The 21,664-nt window shown below is 40.2% G+C and overlaps 1 protein-coding gene and 1 long non-coding RNA gene across 3 annotated transcripts in view; one reads left to right on the top strand and one right to left on the bottom strand.

Moving 5' to 3' along the window:
• Positions 1–5,136, top strand: part of LOC148142269 (uncharacterized) — a 50,941-nt gene extending 45,805 nt beyond the window's left edge. The window contains exon 3 of the long non-coding RNA XR_015751996.1: positions 1,721–5,136. This is a non-coding gene — a long non-coding RNA (uncharacterized LOC148142269). The remainder of the gene's footprint in view (positions 1–1,720) is intronic.
• igsf9bb (immunoglobulin superfamily, member 9Bb) overlaps positions 1–21,664 on the bottom strand; it is a 651,679-nt gene that overhangs the window by 71,382 nt on the left and 558,633 nt on the right. For both annotated transcript variants that reach the window (XM_043676763.2, XM_043676764.2), the window contains exon 11: positions 16,889–17,039. In XM_043676763.2, coding sequence (XP_043532698.1) covers positions 16,889–17,039 — 151 coding nt within the window. The remainder of the gene's footprint in view (positions 1–16,888; positions 17,040–21,664) is intronic.

The raw sequence follows: 21,664 nt of genomic DNA, 5'->3' as shown, positions 1-21,664 counted from the left end.
TCCTCTCACAGTCCAAAGATGTGCAGGTTAGGTGAATTGATCATGGTAACATGCCCATAGTGTCCAGGGATGTGCAGGGTAGATGGATTAGCCATGGGAAATGCAGGGTTATGGGGATGTGGTGGGTCTGTTTAGGATGCTCCCCATAGGGTTAGTGTGGACTTTATAGATCAAATAGCCTGCTTCCACACTATAGGGATTCTATGATTCTAGGATTAAAGCCTATGCCCAGACTATGACAGACATCCAGGACCTGACTCCCCTTCATTCACTCCAGACCCGACGAGCCTACCACCTGCTCCTCAATCCAAACCCTTTTGCACCGCTCCAGAGATGACCTGCTTTGGAGCCAACCTCCCTTCCCCTCTTCTGGACCTAACCCCACATCCTTCACCCCCAGAAACAAAACCCCCTCACCTACTCCAGAGTCACTCCCACTGCCCTGATGCCCCTTTCTCCCACTCTGGATAACCCTCTCCCCTTTTTCCTGCCGTACTTTGGACTCAATCAGTCTGAATGTTGTCCAGGACCCAGTGCTCATTTCCATGCTCTGGACATGATCTACCTCCACAGTCACCCACCCCCAGGACCTAATCTCACTCCTGAACTGATACCCACTCTCCAAATCCCCACCTGTACTGGACATGACTTCTTCCACCCACCACATTATTGCATTACTTACTTGAACTCTTTGCATCCCACTCACCTGGTACTCTATCCCTTACCCAGCTGGTGATTGACATCAGTTGGTGTCCTACCTACCTAGTATCCTATCCTAAACAGCTGGAACCCTACCTACTTGCCAACCTGGCCTGTTACCTTGCAGGCTTCCTACCTTCCTGGTATTTACTCAGACAGGTCACCAACACCTACATCACACCATCCTGGTACCCTCCCTAGCTGGTTCCTTACTTACCTGGCATCCTACCCAACTGGCACACTACAATGCCTCCACCCCACCTTCATGACATCCTAACTTTACACTTTTCTCATGTACTGCCTGTTAAAGTGGGTGTCTGTGATTCAGGACTTCTAAATTTCAGAATAAGGACCGCTGTGAAAAGGGGTGTGGCTTGCCTTCCCCAGAACTGTCAGAATTGAAGTATGGTTCCACATTTCTGAAGGAGACCTGACTGGAATCTCCTGTCAGAAATGGGGAGCTCTCACATTTCATTAAAAAAAGTGTGTGATTGCCACTCCTTGGAATATCCAGCCCAAGTCATTTGTGTTTAGAAGACAAATAGCCACTGAATGGAGAAAAGCACTCATTGAAAATGATACAAAAATGTGGATGTGCATTTTGGACCTAATGATCTTTCTCTAGTCTTGGGCTCACTTAATTGGATTTCAATTCATACAAAAGATGGCAGTTAAAGGCCTTGGTTTCTTATGTGACTACAAGATGTCCCAAAGTATTTTACAGTCAATGAAAGGCTTTTAACATCAGAAATGTGGCAGCCAATTTATGCACAACAAGCTTTCACAACTGGAAATACATAAATGATCAGATAATAGGGGAACAAATTGCTGCAGATACAGCAGTGGGTCAGACAGCATCCATACAGAGAGAGCAAGCTAATGTTTTGTGGCTAGATGACTCTTCATCATATAATGATCAGATAATCTGTTTTAGTGATATTTATGGAGGACTAAATATTGATCAAGATATCATGTATAATTCTGCTATGATTCAAAACCTTTTATTTTTATTCATTTATAGGATTTGGGCGTCGCTGACAAGGCCAGCATTTATTGCCTATCTCCAATTGCCCTTGAGAAGGTGTTAGGAAACCACATACTTGAATTGTTGCTGTCCACAGCCGACCACTTTGACTCTCCCTCCCATTCCACCAAGGACGTGTAAGTCCTGGGCCTCCTCCACCGTCAAATCAAAACCACCTGATGACTGGAGGAAGAACAACTCATCTTCTGCCTTGGGACCCTTCAACCACACACCATCAACATCGACTTGACTAGTTTCCTAATCTCCCCTCCCCCAACCTCATCTCAGATCCAACTTGGCACTGCCCTCTTGAACTGTCCTAACTGTCCGTCTTCCTTCCCACCTAACCACTCCACCCTCCCCTCCAACCAATCACTATCAACCCCCACCTGCATTTTCCTATCACTTTCCCAGCTACCTTCCCCCCAGCCCCACCCCCCTGCCTATTTATCTCTCAACCCCCTTTTCCCCCACCCCACATTCCTGATGAAGGGCTTCTGTCTGAAATGTTACCTCTCCTGTTTGACAGAGAGTTGTCTCGGATGCCTCTGGAGTATTAGCCCAGTAACATTATCACTATACCACCACTTCCTCCAGAAAATAGCATGCAGAGAAAAGGTAAATTGCAAGAAAAACCAGCAACTGCATCCCGATTATTCTAGAAGGGCATGTAAGAGTGTTGCCATAGTCCTGCTATCTCAATTGAGAAAAAACTGGTGGTGAGTCTAAAACTGGTGGTGGTGAGTTATAGGAAAGGCAATGGCATCATGATATTATTGTTGAACTGTAAACCCAGACACCCAAGTAATGTTCTGGGACCCAATTTTGAATCCTGCTATGGCAGATAGTGGTACCTGAATTTAATTTAAAAAAAAGAAAATCTGGAATTAAGAGTCTAATGGTGACTATGAAACCATTTTCAATTGTTGGAGATGTCAATACACATGATAATAAACCCAATTCAATTCTTTTTAAAGATAGTGGGAATTGAATGTAGAAGGGGTCACAAAGCAACTAAAACTGCTTGTCATTTGTTCCTTCCAATTTTATCCCTGTTGACATCATGAGAACTATTCCTCGAGGATGCCATATAATAGATAGAAAATAGAATTCCCTCTCTTTTGCATCCCACCCTGATCAACGTTACCTCAAAACTCCCATTGCATCACATACAATCAGTTGAAATAGAAAGTGAACCATTTTCTCCACCTGAACTGTGCACCTGTTTGAGAACAGCCTGAGATGTCTGTCTAACATTTAATTTCTTTGGGGATATAACTCTGTCTTGTAAATTTCCATAATGGTACAATGACGCTTGGGAATATTTTGGACATTTAACCGCAATGGACTTAGACCTGGGGCTCAAATTAGTTCTGTTCTCTATTCTCTTAGGCTGTGTACATTTCAAATAGTAGTGCCAGTGTGAGACTGCAACCATAGCTTGTGATGTTCAAACTAGATGCATGTAGTGTGCTATTTTTATTAAAAATGTAAGCACTGAAACAAATGAATAGAGTACAGGGACAAGACTTGTGAGTGGCAGTGATTAGAATTTGCAAACATAACACAGCAATGCGCCTTAGCAACTGGATTGTGTGGGGGTGCTTTGCCATTAAATCCACATGACAAATGTCACCTTTGATGTAATGAGCCTGACCTGTCCCACCATGGAGTATTTCTTTGCCCATTATTCATCCCTCCACCAGCACAAAGCTATACTTAGATTGGTGAATCAATCTCGATTGGTGTGACTTTGTCATTTAATTTTTGTTTGTGTTCACTCATTAAAACATGTCCTCACATTAGTGTGTGTTTGAAATACACACAGGACAGATGGTATTCAAAAGGATTCTCAACAAACTCACACATCAGTAATTAAACAAAGATAAGCAATGGTCAAATCGAGCAGACAAACACTCATTCTTAATGACTTACTAAGAAGCACTGTGGATTCAAGATTGATCTCTAAAATTCCATACTCGGGAAGTTCTCAGTATTTCTCATGTCCTGCAGTACCTCAGTCAGCAAATCCAACCAATTTGTTGACATGTTAGCATTTATGCAGGAGCTGTGCACATCACAGAATGAGCCAGTTATCTCTGACCTTTGGCTTTTCCAGTGTTGCTGGGGGTCACTGCAATATTGGTTGACCACATTGATATTCATCATTGTGGGTTTTGGGTTTAGCAGGTGGTTTTACAGCTCTGTCAGTCACTAACCTTCTCCATCTATTTGGGGCTGGGATCTGCAACATAGCTTGATGAGGAATCCATCCCCTTCTAATTGCCTATCTTAGGTGTGACAGAAGGATTTACAGATTGACAAGCAACCTATTTGGTAATGCTGTGAATGCAAGTTCCTTGGCCATTGAGTCTTGGAGTGGGACTTGCTCAGAAGCAGTGATGCTGCCCAATGCGTTTGCAAGCCATTATAATTATTAAAAAAAACCTGTTACTAAAGTTCTGCATCTTCTCACTGAGCACAGTTGAAAGGGAACCAGCAGTTCTAGGGAACATTACACAATGTGGCTCAACAAACACCACACTCTGACTCATGAAGATTTACGCAATATTTAACATAGCTCACCCAATGCGTGGAGTCCAACATCTTCATACTCAAATGCATTCACAGCCTCCTCTCCAAATATCATTCAACTCTTTCCAGTGTTTTGTCCTTTCTGACACCCATTGGACCTCCAAATCGGATGTTTTGTTCAGCAGATGTTTCCTTCACCTCATCATGAATGACAGAATCTTTGCCTTAAAATGTCCTCCACATCTTCAAGAACCTTCTCAAAACCTAATTGACAGTTATTTTAGTCACCTCCTCTGATTCTGAGTCCCTACTTTTCTGCCCCCATATTTTTTTATCTAGTTATTCTTCCTATATCTATTTCAAAGATTCATAATCCTATTCGTTCTCACATTACACAGAGCTTGGGAGAAATTGTTGGACTCAACATGGGAATAGTTTAGAGTTGCAATAGATTCTGTCTATTCATTTATAAACTTAGATACAATAGCAGAATTGTTAGACTTTGATTTGAAAGAAAATCAATTATTTCAATTGTTTGAACATTAGGAACATTGTTCTACTGACAATACCAATTAAGCAACGAAGTTGCCTTCAAGACAATGCAGATAGGTGTGTGGGTTTGTAATTTTAGATCAATTTGTGATCAGGATGTGTATTCATTAGCAGCTGCATCCAAGCATCATGTGTCCACACAGCTACATGATACTCCAATATACATCCACTTCAAGCACCAATTCAAACCTGGGGCAGCCTGATGGTTCAGTAGTTACCACTGCTACCTCACAGTTCCAGGGATCCAGGTTCAATCTCAGCCTTGGGCGACTGTCTGTGTGGAGTCTGCATGCTCTCCCTGTGCCTGTGTCAGTTTCCTCCCACTGTCCAAAGATATGCAAGCTAGGTAGATTAGTCATGGAAATCCAGGGATAGGTTGGGCGGGGGGGGTTGAACCTGAGTGGGATGCTCTTCAGAGGGTCGGTGTGGACGTGATGGGCCAAATGCTCTGTTTCTGCACTGAAGGGATTCTACAAATGATTATAACATTGGTTATAAGGAACTGGGATGTATTTTGTAAGGGTTTAGAGGATGTGTACTAACATACATTAAGAAGAGCAGAAAGCTAAACAGCCTCTTGAATAAGATAATTCAAAAAGATCATGGCTGATCTGGTTACTACATATTCTTGCCTATCTTGATAACCGTTTCATCACCCTCTTACTTATGAAGAGCCTATCCAACTCTGCCTTGAATATATCCAAAGTCAACCTTCCACTCCCTTTGAGGAAGAGAATTTCAAAATCTCTCAACCTCTGAAATAAAGGTTTCTTCTCAACTCTGTCTTAATGGATGAAATTAAATAAAATGTAATGCACCAAGTGGAGAAGAGCCACTATAATATCCAAAAAATGATAGCAAATCACTTTCTTTAACAGGATAACTTTAAATGAACTTTTCCTTTTTCTTTGTTTACCTATTTGTTTCACATTTTCCTCTCTTTCCTGTCTGTGGCTCCTGAAGCAATGACAGCTGGAGGACTACCTGCCGAGATGGTGCATCTTTTACTTCCTCCCTCCCTCTCTGTTATATATCACTAATCAGGGAATAGAGACTTGGGAAATGATGGAAAGGGGTTGGGGGGGCATTGAATTGAGTAAAGGCATGAGATACAGAACTTGTTACTGTATTGACTTCCCTTGGTTGAGTTTGACCTTCTGTTTCCTATTGACCAATTAAGGTCACCTAAGGACTTCATCCTGCAGCCACTGGTATTCCACCAGCAGTGGGAGTTGGAAGAAGCTATACCACGTGGACAACCCATCTAAGTATACCCTGGCACACCTGTCTGCGGCCTGGATGTAGAATCTCTTCTTGCTTAGACACCCTGTGACCAATGGAAGGACACTGCAGGAAGGCCTACAGATCCCTGTCCTTTAAAATTACCTTGCCTGACTATCTGTGGAAACGTGCACCACTTTTTTGAATTCCAGCGATATATTGTTTTCCAGGTATCTTGCAGTTCCAGCCATGGCCACTTCAAGGTGGTGCTACTGAGTCTGAAGAGTCCCCAGGTTTTTGATTGCCCTGTCTCCAGGCACTGCCAATCAATGTGTGATGAAGGTACTGGGAACTCTGATAACAGGCAGTGGACTGTCTAACTGTGATTTAAAATACACGGGTTCCCAGAAATAACTGTGATAGGGTTGTCACCAGCTGTCCAGCCACAGCCATTATATGTAGCCCAAAGTCTTTGTGACTATAGCACTGCACTGGAAGATTTCATTCCCTGAGGATTACATTTAGTAATGGTGATAACTGTGATCTACTATTTAGCATGGTACTATCAATAGCACTTGTGGGAGCATTGTTTGCATAGTGAATCTTACAATATTTCCATATTTGCAGAAATACTGAACCAAGTTCTTTCTCAACACAGCATTCTCATTAAGGTTGGAGTGATTTATCATTCAACATTATTCAGTTGAGGTTTTAAGGATGTCTCAGATACCGTACGTCTGAAGTATAAATCCAGCATGAATCTAACTGATTTTGTTTTACATTATGTGAGGGCGTTATTGTCTGGGCCAGCAATTATTGTCCATATTGGCAAAATTAACTTATGAAATTAAAATGGAAGACTATTAAATCTTCTAATCTAATGTAAGTTTGCACAGGCAGTTGAGCTTGTACAGGAAAGAAGTTACGAGTTGGGACTTAGAATATTAACAGGATACAACATGGAACTTGGGCCAGAGTTACATTAAGGCATGGGATTTGTCACATAATTGGGAGATGTGGGGGATGATTTTACTGTGCTACTTGAGACATAAGCCAATGCTCAATGGAAAGTGATTGGATGGAAGGATGTTGAGTGAGTTACTATCAATGATTTGCCCTGAATATGGTGAGAAAAAAGTTTTTTGCGGCATTGTAGATAACATGAAAACACAGAGACTGTATAGTGTAATATTTATTGGATGTACTCTACTGTTGAAAATGCTACTGAAGTTGCAGAACTAAACTGTGTAAAAATCTGACCAAAGTTGGAGAAGAATAGGTAATCAAGTAGGTAGAGACAATCATGACTTTTGATAGCTGTCAAACCAATTGTTCCTGTCATTCATAAAAGATCTTGAAACAAGCCACAAAGTATTACTGCAAATATAGCAATTCACCAGTAAGGACACTCAATAAAAATCTCAACTAACAAACAGGTAATGACCTTAAATAACTTTCTTCATGTTTGATGCTGCACTGATTTGCTGAGAACTTTCAACATCAAAACCAAACAGAAATAAAGAGTAAATGGTCATTGTGGCTGAGCTTTGAATATGTTTGCAGCCACAGTTTTCTAGTCAAAAACATTTTGTGTGACCCCCTGGTCTTGAGTACACAATCTCGTTTGGAGAGATTTTGTTATCATTGGTGGTGTGATTTCTTTAAATACAAAACCCTGCTGACTGTAAACTCAAGAAGAAGACTATAGCTTAGCATGTTTATTAGTTAATTGCACTCGTCAATGTGCAAGATAAGTCTTAATATTTCACATTGCTACATCAGTGTGCATTTTGAACTCCATGGGAACAGAATAACAAAAGGAAAATATAATTCATGATAGGCAGAAACCCTCATCTAAATTCCAGTAGCCAAGTGAAGAAATGGTAAGAGAATATAACCTTGACAAATGAGAGGAAGTGTGGCGGCAACATTCAGTCAAGCATGAAATTAAACTGAAAGCATTTGCAATGGAAGTCACTGTTCTCCTAAAATCCACATTGGTCTGATTCTGAAAGTTTATGTGATTAGATGGGTAAAAATTAACTGGCCACTTCTCCAGCAAGCATCATACATTTAGAAGGGAAGAGAGAGTTAATTATGCCTTAACATACCAATGCTAACAGGACTACGATAATTAAAATCTGAAAGGTAGCAAAAAGGACAGTAATTTGAAAGAAAACATATGTAAACACAAATATGTCTTCCACAGAGATGAAGAAACCAACAGGGATTTATGCTCAGATATCTCACTCAGACCCTCTGCTTGCCAGCAGATCAAGGAGAATGTGAAGGACATTTAATCTATTGTGACTGACACACATCAGGGATTCTAATTCAAAGATATTGAAGGCTGTCTCTACATTGAATCGGGACTTACCTTCTTGCAAAATTAAATTTTCCCTTTGTAAACATATTGATTTAATAATGCCATCAGTCAACACTACTGATGGGATAGGGGGTGATTTCCTCTGTGGTCCAAGTAGCAAAGTTATAAAGGACAAACAAGGCTTCTGACTGAATTACAGTGAAACTAAGTATTATTTCCATTATTGGGTATGAACAATGGAAGCTTTAGAGGGGAAAGCACTTATGAACAGTACAACTTTAAAAACAACTTGTAAAATGTTGATTTTGAGAGGCCTTAAATACTTACTAAAGAAAAGAAAGACTCTGATTTATGTACTGCTAATCACAACCTGAAGTGCTTTTAATCTATTAAGAAATTTTGAAGTGCAGCCAACAAGATAACTGCCCTGATCATTTTTGAAATAGCATTTGAGGTGTTTACATCCATTTGAAAAAGCAGACAGGGTCACAGTTTAACATCTGAAGGTCAGTAAAGTTCCAAAAGTGTACATTGCTGCATTATTGCACTGGAGTCAGATCCTGGAATCATGAACTGTGTCTCTGGACTCGCAGCTGAATCCATGACCTCTGAGTCACATACCAGGGTACGACCAACTCAGCCATGACTGACACTTACATTTTTTGTAGTGAATGAAAGGTAGGTTTACATCAGCACAAAACAACAAGATATTCTTGATTGTTCAATTGAAGTATTCATGGTTGGGTTTTATTGCTGCAGACCTGCAGCACTGGGAAACATCAGACATATTGGTTTGTCATTTCTTTTGCATTCTATTTTTAGTGAAATACTTAATATGCTTGTGCTATTTTCCATACACAATATTCAGTATGTTAAATGAATGCAGATAAGAAATTGACGTGATCAAATTAACCATTGCAGTAAAAGCACTGTACAGAAGAATTAAATCACTTCAGTAATAATCTTCTAACAGTTTACCTTGACACTCGCAACCTGCACAATCAAAAATATATTTCAATATTTTGCAGAATTCTTTCATCTAAAATCCCTTTGGAATTACTCCGATTTCCTTTTGTACATAATTACATGTTCAAGTTCTGCTTTTTCACTGGCAAAACAGTCATGTGACTCCATTTCACGGAATAAGACAGCACAGAAGAAGACCATTCAGTACATCAGTCTTCGCAATCCCCTGTTTATAGTGCCTTGGGGGCGCACTGAGGTCGGACTTGAGCCCAGGCCTCTTGATCTAGAGTTAGGGATACTATCCATGCGCCACAAGAGGGCCTAGGAGGTCTGTTATATACATGGTGAATATTAGCTCTGACACTGTTACCCTGGCATACACATGACAGTGTTAATGAGGTATTAGAGGAAGATTCCTCACAAAGTGATGGTATTTGAAAGCAATAGATTTACAAATCATCTCACTTAAACCTCATTAAGCTCAACTTCCATTAAACACGCCAAAGATCTTCATTTTACCCACATGCTACTAGCTAACGAATAGTCAATTTTAATTTATTAACTCGTGCCTTTGTATTGTATAAAACTGGCATTCTTCACTGTTGTACAATTGAGACTGTAAAACACTTGATTTGTTAGTTTAATACTGTGTAATATTTAATTGCATAATTAAAATACCGTATGCTACTTTGCAAATACTAAATGGATTGAAAGAATATTTCAAGTCTACCGCTTTGATGAAGCAGTTTGTCCATGTAAATTTTGTTCCAGTTAAAAAAAATGAAAAATAGCTATCTCATCTCACAATACAGTGTGGAATCTTATAGGAATTTGAGCAACAATGGGTTCGGGTTAGGTGAGATGTGCAGCAGAATTGAATGGGAAGTCCAGCGAGGCTTTTCCCAGTGTCGAATGCGCTCACTCCATCTTTCATGTTTTTCAGAAGCAGTGTGGAGGGATTCTCGCTAGACACTAGTAAAATGCCAAATAAGGGGAATTGTAGCTTGCTAAACACCTTGTCGACAGCCTCATTAATATTAATGCCAAACTCACCAAACATGAGAAAACTCATGGAAACTAGAACGAGTATCTGACAGGTTCAGCTCAGTGTTTGCTCTGAACAAGTGTTCCGCCAAGGAACGTGATGCCTATGACCAATTGCAGCCCAGGGTGCAATCCATAGGCACCTGCCGCATGTATCCCTAGTCCACAGACATTAGCATCTGACATCTGCCAACTCCTCACAACCATCATGGCACCTCTCAGATACATTGGCAGTGCTCTCTGGAAACACAGGACGTGTATTGCAAAGCACACTGCCAATTAGCATTCAAAGCTTGCAGCAGGGACATTTTGCAGGTACAGACAGGCAGCCAGCTCACGGATTGGACCAGGCTGCATCTCAGGGCTACTAACTTGCATTCTTAGCACTCGCTCACTTACTGCCTACTTGGAAGCTCATAACGTCACTATCTTGTCTTGCACTGCCCCTTAGCTCAGTCAGAGGATGAGGCAGTTTGTCTTCCTTTTTAGTAGTCCTCAATCTCAAGGATGTACATCCTACTGTGTGGCAGTGTGCTACATCAATCCTGCAACATGTGCCAGCAGCTTTCAAACCAAACACACTGTGTGTGCAACAATGAAGTAACTATGTCTCAAACTTTTAGGAGAGATGTCCTCACCGAAATCTATGGAGGGACCTGTCAGTCAGAGGTCTTGGTATAGGAAATGAGGGGGAGGCTCCAATACTAGTCAACATGGATTGACCTGTATTGGTCATGGGTCAGGCATCTGCTCGTGGTGGTCTTGTGCCTTTGTAGTCTGGGACTAGGTCATAGATAGCCATGTGGTTGCATAGCAGCCAGTTCTGGGGAGGTGTAGAGCTCATGGGGTATCCAGGCTGGGCTACTGGAAAAGGGATGTGAAAGTTCAGGGTCTTACTGACATGTTTAGGCAGAGAGTGTGTGAGGGGCACTCACTATCACCTTCCATTTGGAATTGGGCAATGGGAAGATAATGGCTGTGAACACATTTGGAGTGGGCAGGGTACGTGACTCGACCTGTTAATCAAGAGACTGCAGCAGCCGCTGATAACAATGTTTTTAATGGGAAAGAACAATGTATACAGACCTATGTGGTATATAGGACTCAGACCTGCAGGACCTCTACTCCCTGGCCAGCCTACAGTACACAGAGGAGCACAGAGGCTGTGACACTATAGAAATGTTGCATGAGGAGGATCTGAGGTGTTAGTATACGTATTTGTTAATTTTGTTTCCAGATGATGCAGTCAGCTCTCAGCTCACGCCTCCATAGAACCTTTTTTGTTGCTATGAAATGATGCCATTTGCCTTTTGGACTGATACAGAGAGACTAACAACCAGATGTATGGTTATAACAGATACATTTATACAAAATTACTTTTACAAACCATTGTCATCTGTCCCACCAAAGTGTTCTGAAAATGTTTTTCTTCTTCCTCCCCCTTCCACCATGTCTCAGTGTAGTCCCTGATTCCACAGCTGAGCTAGTGGGACCCTGCTTTCCAGGGGAGCCTTTTGGCCCTGGGAATATTCATTGGGAATTCCCAAGGGCACTTGTGTCTAGACAGGCTTGCCAGAGGCAAGTTGACCCTTCTTGGCTTGAGCGTTGCCTGTCTCCCGTCACCATGTCATCTATCCTGAGGACCAATGGGTAGGTGAATGGAGTGCAGGTATGTTTGTGTCTCTCTAGCAGACCTGGAGGGTGCTGGCCCTGACCATCCATGGAAGCTGCCAACCTGCCCATGAAACCAGCTAGACAATTGCATGACTCGCTGCATTGATGTAGCTTCTGGACAATGAGGGCTACTGTGTCCCACATGCCTGTCTGCTGTTCCTGTTCTTTCCCTTCAATGTCAGTGATGTCTCTAATAAATGACACCACAGGGTTCTCTCCTGCCTGTTTCTGGCAGCATCGGAATGCCAGTGGACTGGAGCATATCTTCATCACCAGCATTGAAGCTGTTGTAGTGATGTGCTCACCAGCTTGTTGTTCCCATACTTTCCAAGCCCAATGAGGTGTCAGTATCTGCATTGGTGGAATTGCAGGAGGAAGCCTTGCCAATGCTTCTTCTGGGGTTTTGACACTGTCTTCTTCAGAGATCAAGAAGTGGGCTCTGGAGAAGCCAGGCATGTCATCACAGAGGTCATGGAGATGCTGGCTGCAACTGCATTCAGGAGAGAGAGAGGTCACTGAGGTGAGTAGTTTGATGTGGTGCATGACCAAAGAGACTGACAGTGGGGTTAATGTGAGAATTGCAGTGGATGGGGCATGGATGTGTCTGCATCCCTGCAGGAGTGCTTCCAGTCTTTTTCTGGGGTCAAGATTATCTCCTCACAGAGGGTAAGTGAAATGTTGAGTGTTTCCCCCACCTATACAGTCTCCCTGTACCCTGTAATAGTTTGCCTTCTTCTGGAATGAGGGAAAAGAGAGAGATTGAGTGAGATGAAAATGGTGGCTGTCAGTGTTGGTGCAGGCCAAATGGTGGTGACGTGTTCCAAGACAGTGAGGAAGAGGTACAAAGGGCGTGCAGTAATTGCGCTGTGGGGCACAAGAACAAGTGAAGGAAGATATTGTAGGCAACAGTGTAAGTGGCACAGCAGGAGTCTGGATGGGAAAAGTAAGCCATAACAGAGACATAATGAGTGTGAGGAAGCTAAGAAAAGTGTGTGGCATTTATCCTGGCACAGTAGAGAAGGTAGCTGACCTTCTTTCGACATTGTTGACCATTCCTCAGCATGCTCGGACAGCAGTGACCGAGGTGTTACCTCAGACCAAACTGTCAGGGTCTAACGGCATGGCCTCTTCTGCCACTCCTCCGGGAAGAAGAAGACTCTTGTTTGTACCACCCCAGGTTCCTGTTAGAAAAGTGTGGTGCCACCATCCATTTCTCTGGCATGATCTGATTCTATCCGTCAATGACCAGCTTCAGAATGCTGGAACTAATTGAGGAGCACAGCATACGTTTGAAGAGGGCAAGGCGCAAGGGAAAATGGATATCTTTTGGCAGATATCCATAGAGTGAAGAGTTGTTCCGTGTATAGTACATGGTAAGATGTGGCTAGAATCAGTTATGATGGATGGACCCCACAGGGACAGGGCTGGTGATTAACGAGACAAGTCTAGTAACATACTATGAGAGAACCGGCTAGGCCACATAGCAAAAGCCCCTCCAAAAAGACTCAACGCAATTTGGACTTAGCTAATCCGGCCCCTCGAGCCTACTCTGCTATTTAATAGGATCATGGCTGATCTGACTTTCCTCACATCCACTTTCCTGCCCTTTCTGCGTAACTCTTGCTTCCCTGGCTGATCAAGAATCTATCCATCTCAGCCTTACATATACACAAGGTCTCTGCCCCTCAGCTCTCTGTGGCAAGCAATTCCGAAGACACACGACCCTCTGAGAGAAGAAATTCCTCTCATTTCAGTCATAAATTGGTGCTCCTCAATTTTGAGATTATGCTTTCTAGTCTTAGACTCTCCCATAAGGGGAAACATTCTCTCAACAGTTACCCTGTCAAACCCCTTAAGAATCCTATATGTTTCAATGAAATCGACCTTCACTCTTCTAAGCTTCAGTGAGTCCCAACCTGTTTAGCTTTTGCTCAGAAGACAGTCACTCCATACTAGGGACTATCCTAGTACTGATGGAATGCTATCTTTCCTTTAATAACGGGACAAAAACTGCTCACAGTACAACAGATATGGTCTCACCAGCACCTTATGCAGTTACAGTTTGGCTTCATGACTCTTATATTCCAAGCCCCTTAAAATAAGAGTCAACATTCCATTAGCCTTCCTGGTTAAATGCTAGATTTCTGCATTTTTTGCACAACTATCTATGTGTTGCAGTTTTTGCAGTTTTTTTTTCCCAGTTAAACAATACTCCCTTCCAAAATGAACAAGTTCACATTTCGCACTATCCTTCATTTGCCACATTTTGTCCACTTACTTAACCTATGAATATCTCTCTGTAAACTGTATGCTATTTTATTGTCATCTGCAAATTTGGGTACAGTACATTCCATCTCATAGGAAGAACAAATGCACCTGTAACAACACTCCTTGATATCACCAGCAAAAATCACCAGCATACCATTTAATCTTGTAAATGGCAAAAACCATTTATTTTATGGTATGTGACTTAACAAAATATTGATCAGATCTCAATTTATCCTCTGGGTCCTGTAAAGACTATGGATTGCAGTGCTTATATTTTCAAAGATGGGTTTAAGCACAGTAATATTTTGATATTTGACAATCAGACAAATGCTTGCCTAATCAGACCATTTAAATTGAGAACTAATTTTCTAATTACTGATTTTGTACTACTTTCCTTGTACTGACTAAGGATAAAGGGAAGACCTTTTCGAACAGAGATAAGGAGAAACATCTTCAGCCAGACATTGGTGAATCTGTGGAATTCATTGCCACAGAAGGCTGTGGAGGTCAGGTCATTAAGCATATTTAAACCAGAGATAGATAAGTTCTTGATTGTCAAGGGGATCAAATGGCGAGAGAGCAGGAAAATGGTGTTGAAAAACCAAACAGCAGAGCAGACTTGATGGGCTGAATGGCCTAATTTCTGCTTCTATGTCTTATGATCTTATGCTCTTATTTAAACTTTAGAATGTCTCTTTAACTCATCCCTAAAATGCCTATCTTTATTTAACTTTTCTGTTTGGGAGAATGCTGTGTCTGTCTGTAGGTCAAGGATTCATCACGAGTAACGTATCTACCCACATTAAATGTGAAGAGACATAGAGAATTAATTAATACAAAATATTTGAAAAATAGTCACAGTTACATATGCATTAAAAATATAGGAAAATAATCCAAAAGAGTTGGCAGACACCTTTAACTTTGAATATAGATTTATCAGATACCTGAAAACAATTTTGCAAAGATACTAAATAAAGTCATAATAAGTTCAATAATTTTGCTCAACAAGGCATTTAAAATCAATCCACTGATTTATAAATGGTTTCAAATTTATATGTTACAATAATTGAAACACAATAAAAATTTGATTAAAATTAGTTTACAAATTGAACACCGTTTATGCATTTAACACTTATCATGTAAAATTCTAAATCACAGCATTTTCTTGATGTTTAAAGAAATTACAGTGAGACACCATTGTTGAGTATGATTATCAAAAATATTCTTGCTCAAATCAGTAATTTTTTTTAATAAGATTGTTTTAAATTTGAACACAAGTATTTGTAGTGGGATATCTTTCTAATGTTGTAATTGGGCTGAATGTCATTCTCAAACAAATCCATGGCCCAGGTTATCCATATACCTATTATTCCAGGGTACCTAGATTTTTGTGCTCAATACTATTCATCACATTCGGGGTTACTTTTCCATTATTTCCTTAAAATGTGCAGGAATTTAAAAAAATCTAACCCTTTATATCTAGTTATTCAATTTATTGAACAGCAGTTGTTAAGCTTTGTCAAAGTTAGTTCTGGGTGCACATTTTTTAATACTAATAGACATCAGACCAGTAAAAGGAAAATTTATGATTGATTTTCACAAGGGAAAAGTCACAGTTACGTGGAATTCACTTGTGATATAGTAATGGAGGCAAACATAGTCTGATTGATTACGAACCATGTCAATACTGCAGTGGGAGGGGATAAGTTGGAGGGGCTGCCTGGGTGTGGGCTGGGAAAGGATTCAGAATCTTTCTTTCTAAATGCATTAAGTTGGAGAGATCAGTTAGGCAGGTGGATCAATGGCACAAAATTGTTCAGAATTGCACCAAATTGACACATTTTTCACTCCGAGATGGCAAAGGTAGTCATTGTGCAATATTAAAAAAAATTATTAACATTGCTTTGCTGAGGAAGGCACTGGAATTCCCTTTTTAATCCTCTTCTCCTCATATTCTCATCATTAAAGGTTCTCTTCAAAACTTATTTCTTCGACCAAGCTGCCGGTCACTTATCCTAACATTTCCAGCCTTGAGTCGATGCCTGAATGAACTCCTATGACGTGCCTTGGCACTGTTTATTATGTTAAAGATACTATATAAATGTAAATTGTTGTTAAATTGTAAGCATTCGAAAACTGAGACAGCTGAGAGGCAATGGAAAGACGCAACATGCAGGTCGAAGGAAAAGATCCTTCAACAATGAAATGCTTGAAGAAAAATCAAAATAGCAGCTGCACTTTGTGTCAGAGGTCTCCAAAGTTGTGAAATAAAACAGCGAACTTTACATTACTGAAGCAGCTTGGTTTCCAGGTGTAATAAGCAGTTTCAGGAAAGGTACACATCAAAAATGTTAGTAGCAATAAATTAGAGTACAATCCAGTTTACTAACAGGGTCTACTATAAATTGGCTCTGGAACCAGTATTTAATTAGTGTTTTTGCAATGACTAATTATATACACAGTTATTCATATAGTGAGAAATCTGAAACATAGGAAATCAAGTACAATAACTCTACTCTTCATGACATATGTGAAATGATCATGCAGACTGCAGTCAGTTTATAACCTGCTGTACTCACCGATTACAGTCAGATGTGTGCTGGCAGTGATGTTTGTGACAACATTAGTGGCGACACATTCCCATTGTCCATGGTCTTCTTTGCTGAGTGCTTTGAATTGCAAGCTGCCGCTTGGAAGGATGTTGTGCTTGCTTTTACTGGGCTTTCCGACCTTTAAAGGATTAACAAACCAAATACATGTATCAGGTCAAGCTGGTAAATTCCAGTTCCAGTAAAATTTCCTCATGGTTCATGTTAGAAATATTATATAATACATATTAGAAAGAAAACAAAATCCAGAAGTGCTTCCCCAGTAAATTAAATATTGAAGAACAGTCAGTGCTGTTGTCAAGAACAGCTGCCAATTTATGCACTCTGAGATTCCACAAACAGTAATGAGACAATTAACCAGATCATCTTTTTGATTGAGGGATAAATGTTGGTCATGAAACTAGGTGAGATTCTTCTTCAAAGTATGTCATGACATCTTCTCTGTCTGCCTGAGGGGAAAGAGAGGAAAACTGGCCTGAAATAAGAATGGAAGGTTCTTGAAATACTCAGTGTCTCTGACAGCATCTGTGGAGACAGAAACAATGTTAATGTTTCGGGTTAATAGCTTTTCATTGTCATGGGACAAGTTAGAGGTCTGAGACAGCGTATAAAGCAGGAGAAATTAAATTACAAAATTGGTGACATAGACAACAAACACGGATGGTAGTAGGAGAAAAAAAGATTTTAAGTAACAATGACAGAACCATTGTGAGCAGCTGATGTCCAAAAAATAAGAGGTAAAGGAGATGACCTGAATGTAATAAAAAATGTGCCATGTAGCTGCTAACTTTAGTTAGAGTGAGGAAGTGGAATAGACGAATGTAGACAACAATGGCAGTTCCTAATGGCAATATTTAAGAAAGGTAAAATGTCAGAGGGAGCAATCCAGGTTTATCAAAGTCTTTGAAAATAGAAAAAAAGTCTGCTCTGTAAGCAAATGTTTACTGTTGAGAAAAGCAGGCATAGAGGTGAAGGTGACAGAAGAAAAGCTCAGCATTGTGCCATGCTCATAACTTGTTAAGGTAGGAGTGCAAAGGGATTAAACTAAGGCTTTTTCTGATGATCAATCATTTGGGTTAGAGAGATAAAGTCAAAAATGCTGCAAATGATAAGAGGTGGGTTAGAGGAGAAATAAAGGTTAAGGGAATACTTGACTGCTGGAAGGAAGAAGGAAATGTTTTAGCTAAAGTGCTATCCAGGACAATTGACAAAATGAATCTGTGGACTAGTGTAGCTTTGAGATAGGGTGAACCAGTGCTGGAGAAGAGAGAGGTTGTGAAAATACATGTGACAGTGCATGAGACTTTCGGTGGATCCCATAATACAGTAAGAGCTGTAAGCATGATTGGATCCAAAACATGAAGAGTGAAGGGAGAAAGTTTTGGATAAGTTTGTAAGAGTTGATGGCGCCCCACAACAAATTGGCCAGTATAAAGAGGGTGCAGGACAAATAATAGATAGCTGTGATTTCATCCTAGTTATGTGCACTGATAACTCAGTTGAAGAAGTAGGAAGTGCCAAAAGAGACCTGAACCCACCAACACCAGTGAGAATCAAATGTGCATCCCAAGCAGAACCGGTAAGCATCTTAGCTCTCACAAACATCGAATCCTGAATGTCTTTTTGCTCCCTGAAGCAGATGAATAGGCAGATGTGCTCAGGTAGATATGTTGACTGTGCTGTCAAAATGTTAGAACGGATTACGAAGCAGTTTCCATTTCAGAATGTGGCACTCCCCTGTACCACATAAAACAACCATTCAGGTAGGTTTTATTTTCATTAAATAGACAGTGATTTGCAGCTGCTTTGAGCTCACTTGGAATCCGAAACCAGATTGGGAAATCACCCAAGGGAAGAGGGAAAAATCAGGACATAAAAACAAACTACCTTGTGGCGTGCAATTATGTTCTGTCCTCCTGGGAATGTAGAAAACAATATCACACATTCTTTTTAGGTAATTTACAGTCAAGACACATTCGTGTAATTGTATAAACAACCAGAGAACATTTCAATTCGTAGTACAAGAAATTTTAATCTGCCTGTACTCCCTGAAGCCTGTTTTATTTGATTGAGAAATGGTTTTAATGAATTGGAAAAATGATCCCTCCCCTAGGTGAACATTTATACTCTCTTTTCCATGGTATTGAATATACAATTTTCCTGCTTATTAAGCTTAATTTTCATAAATGTTTGTCAGGAATATTAGGATCATTGAACGCAATAGTTAATATCTTATCTATCAATGCAATGCATTAGTGGAAAATTTCCATCATGTAAACATGAAAAATCCAGCCCCCAAACTGAATTTGTGAAACATACTTCCTGTATTCTGTGGCATTCAGGTAAATTATAAGGATAGTTTCAAGGCAAACACAGGAAAATAAGAAATATGAATTGGAGTGATTCACACAGATCTTCTAGCCTGCTCCACCATTTAAATAAATCATGCCTGATCTATCTCAACTCCACCTTCCCTGCACTATCCAGGTCTCTTAATTCACTCACTATCCAAATGTCTATCTATCTATATCATGAATATAGTCAAAGCTGAGCATCCATAACTCTCTGAATCCAACGATTCACAAACCTTTCAGGGAAGAAATTTCTTCTTCACTCAGTCCAAAGTGGGCAAGCCATTTTCTGAGACTAGGGCACCCCACATTCTGGATTCTGCAGCCAAATAAAACATTCTCACAACCTCTTAAGGACACTCATATATTTCAAGAAGATGACCTACTTTTCTTCTAAACTCAAGAATACTAACCTAGTCTATTCAATCTCTCCTCATTTGACAATCCCCTTAACCATGGAACTTAGGGAAGCATGAGGTTCAAAGGAATCAAAAACTGTGTGAATACTTTGGTGATGTTAGGAGAAGAGGGGTAGGAGGAGGCTCACGTTGAACATAAACTTGGACTGGACTGCCTGAATGGCTGGTTTATGTGCGAAAAGTATATTACATAGTGATTTTTTTTCATTTCTTTGCTGAAAGTGCTGCCTTGTATTGTTCTGTGGTTCCAGAGTTGCTGTCTATCCTCATCTACCTTTTTGAAATGGCGAGTTTTCATGTATAATCCAAGCTTGCGCATATATGCAGCAATGAGAGTACTGAACAATCAGAAATGCTGTCATTCAGATGAAATATTAAACCTTCCTTGCTGATAAACATAATAGAGCCCAGGATACCATTTGATGAACAACCAATAAATGTCTCCAACTACCACCTGAAACAGACGATCTCATCATTTATTCCATCACTATTTGTGGGACTTAGGCTACTGCATTTCCTACATCACAATACCAACTACACTCTTTTGTTTGTACAATACTTTAGGATATCTGCCTGTCTTGAGAAGTGCTATGTAAATGCAAATCTTTCTTTTACTTCATGGGATTTTCAATTATGGCAAGCCATAAAGTCTAGCTTGATCAAATTCTTGTTTGACATGTATACCCCTATCATTTGCAATGATTTTCACAGGACAGTCATTAGGGGAAATTGCATTGACTTTCTAATTCTACCCAGGAGCTTTGGAACTTATTGTAACATTCCAATTACGATAGATCTTTTAAAAACCAGAATCATATACATTCGATTATCTAATAAAGCTATGTAGTTATCAAACTACTTTTATTAGAAATATATCTTCTGAATATCACTTGTGTTCTAAATTTTAACATCATCATTAAGGGTTTTTGGTGAGCTGGTGAGCTCCACAATGGCTGCAGATTGACTTTACCACTGCACAGATGAAGGATTTAAATTTGGAGAGGTGGGGACTGGTCTTCCTCCCTGTGCTATCTCATATGAAATTGCTGTTTCCATTGGGATTTGGGCTGTGTACTCAACTTCAGAACAGTCACACATTCGGAGTTTCAAACAGAGATCCACTTCTAAGATACACAAATACATGAAACCAACTGCTGCTAGAAAATATTCTCTGAACAGATAACACTTGGAAGAACTTCCTCAACAGGTCAGGCTATTTTGGAGCAGGTGGTTTTAAAAGCTCAAAAATCCGGCAGCATTTAAATCTAAAAGCAATGACAAAAGAAAAGTTCAATAGGTTTTGGGTGAAACACCAGAAGAAATATCCTGTGTAATGTGTAGACATTACCAAAGAGATTTTGCCAGTGAACACATCTTGCTTGCATTCTTCTTCCTCCCCGAATTCTCTTCACCTTTGCTCTGCAAATAAAGTCCATGCTTTCGCAAACACTTTCATGCAACACATCTTCTTTCTCTGCAATTTCTACACCAAATTCACAGTAGTTTGAGGCATCTATTTTAAATTCATGAACAGGATGCAAATTCATGAGATTGAGGTTCCAATGCTACCTTTAAAATAATGTCTGCTTGGTCAAGTTATGAGCGATTACTTTCCATTCCATTTTTAAAAATGATTTGGAGATGCCGGGTTTGGACAGGGATGTACAAAGTTAAAAATCACACAACACCAGGTTATAGTCCAACAGGTTTATTTGGAAGCACTAGCTTTCGGAGCACTGTGCCTTGTGGTGGTTATGGAGTATAAGATCGTAAGACACAGAACTTATAGCAAACGTTTACAGTGTGATGTAACTGAAATTATATATTTAAAAAGACCTGGATTGTTTGTTAAGTCTCTCATCTTTTAGAATGAACGTGTTGGTTTCAGTTCTTTCATAGTAAATCGCAGAACTTTTTTAAAAGTTACACTCTCAAGTGAACTTTAACAATTGGTGTCATGTCAGCCCAGATAATGT

This window comes from Chiloscyllium plagiosum, unplaced genomic scaffold (genome assembly GCF_037043375.1).
Source record: "Chiloscyllium plagiosum isolate Xiang-an unplaced genomic scaffold, Cpla_swu_hap1 HiC_scaffold_29, whole genome shotgun sequence".
Lineage (NCBI taxonomy): Eukaryota > Metazoa > Chordata > Chondrichthyes > Orectolobiformes > Hemiscylliidae > Chiloscyllium > Chiloscyllium plagiosum.
Note: the sequence above shows the minus strand (reverse complement) of the source record. Positions and strands in the feature narration are given on the sequence as shown.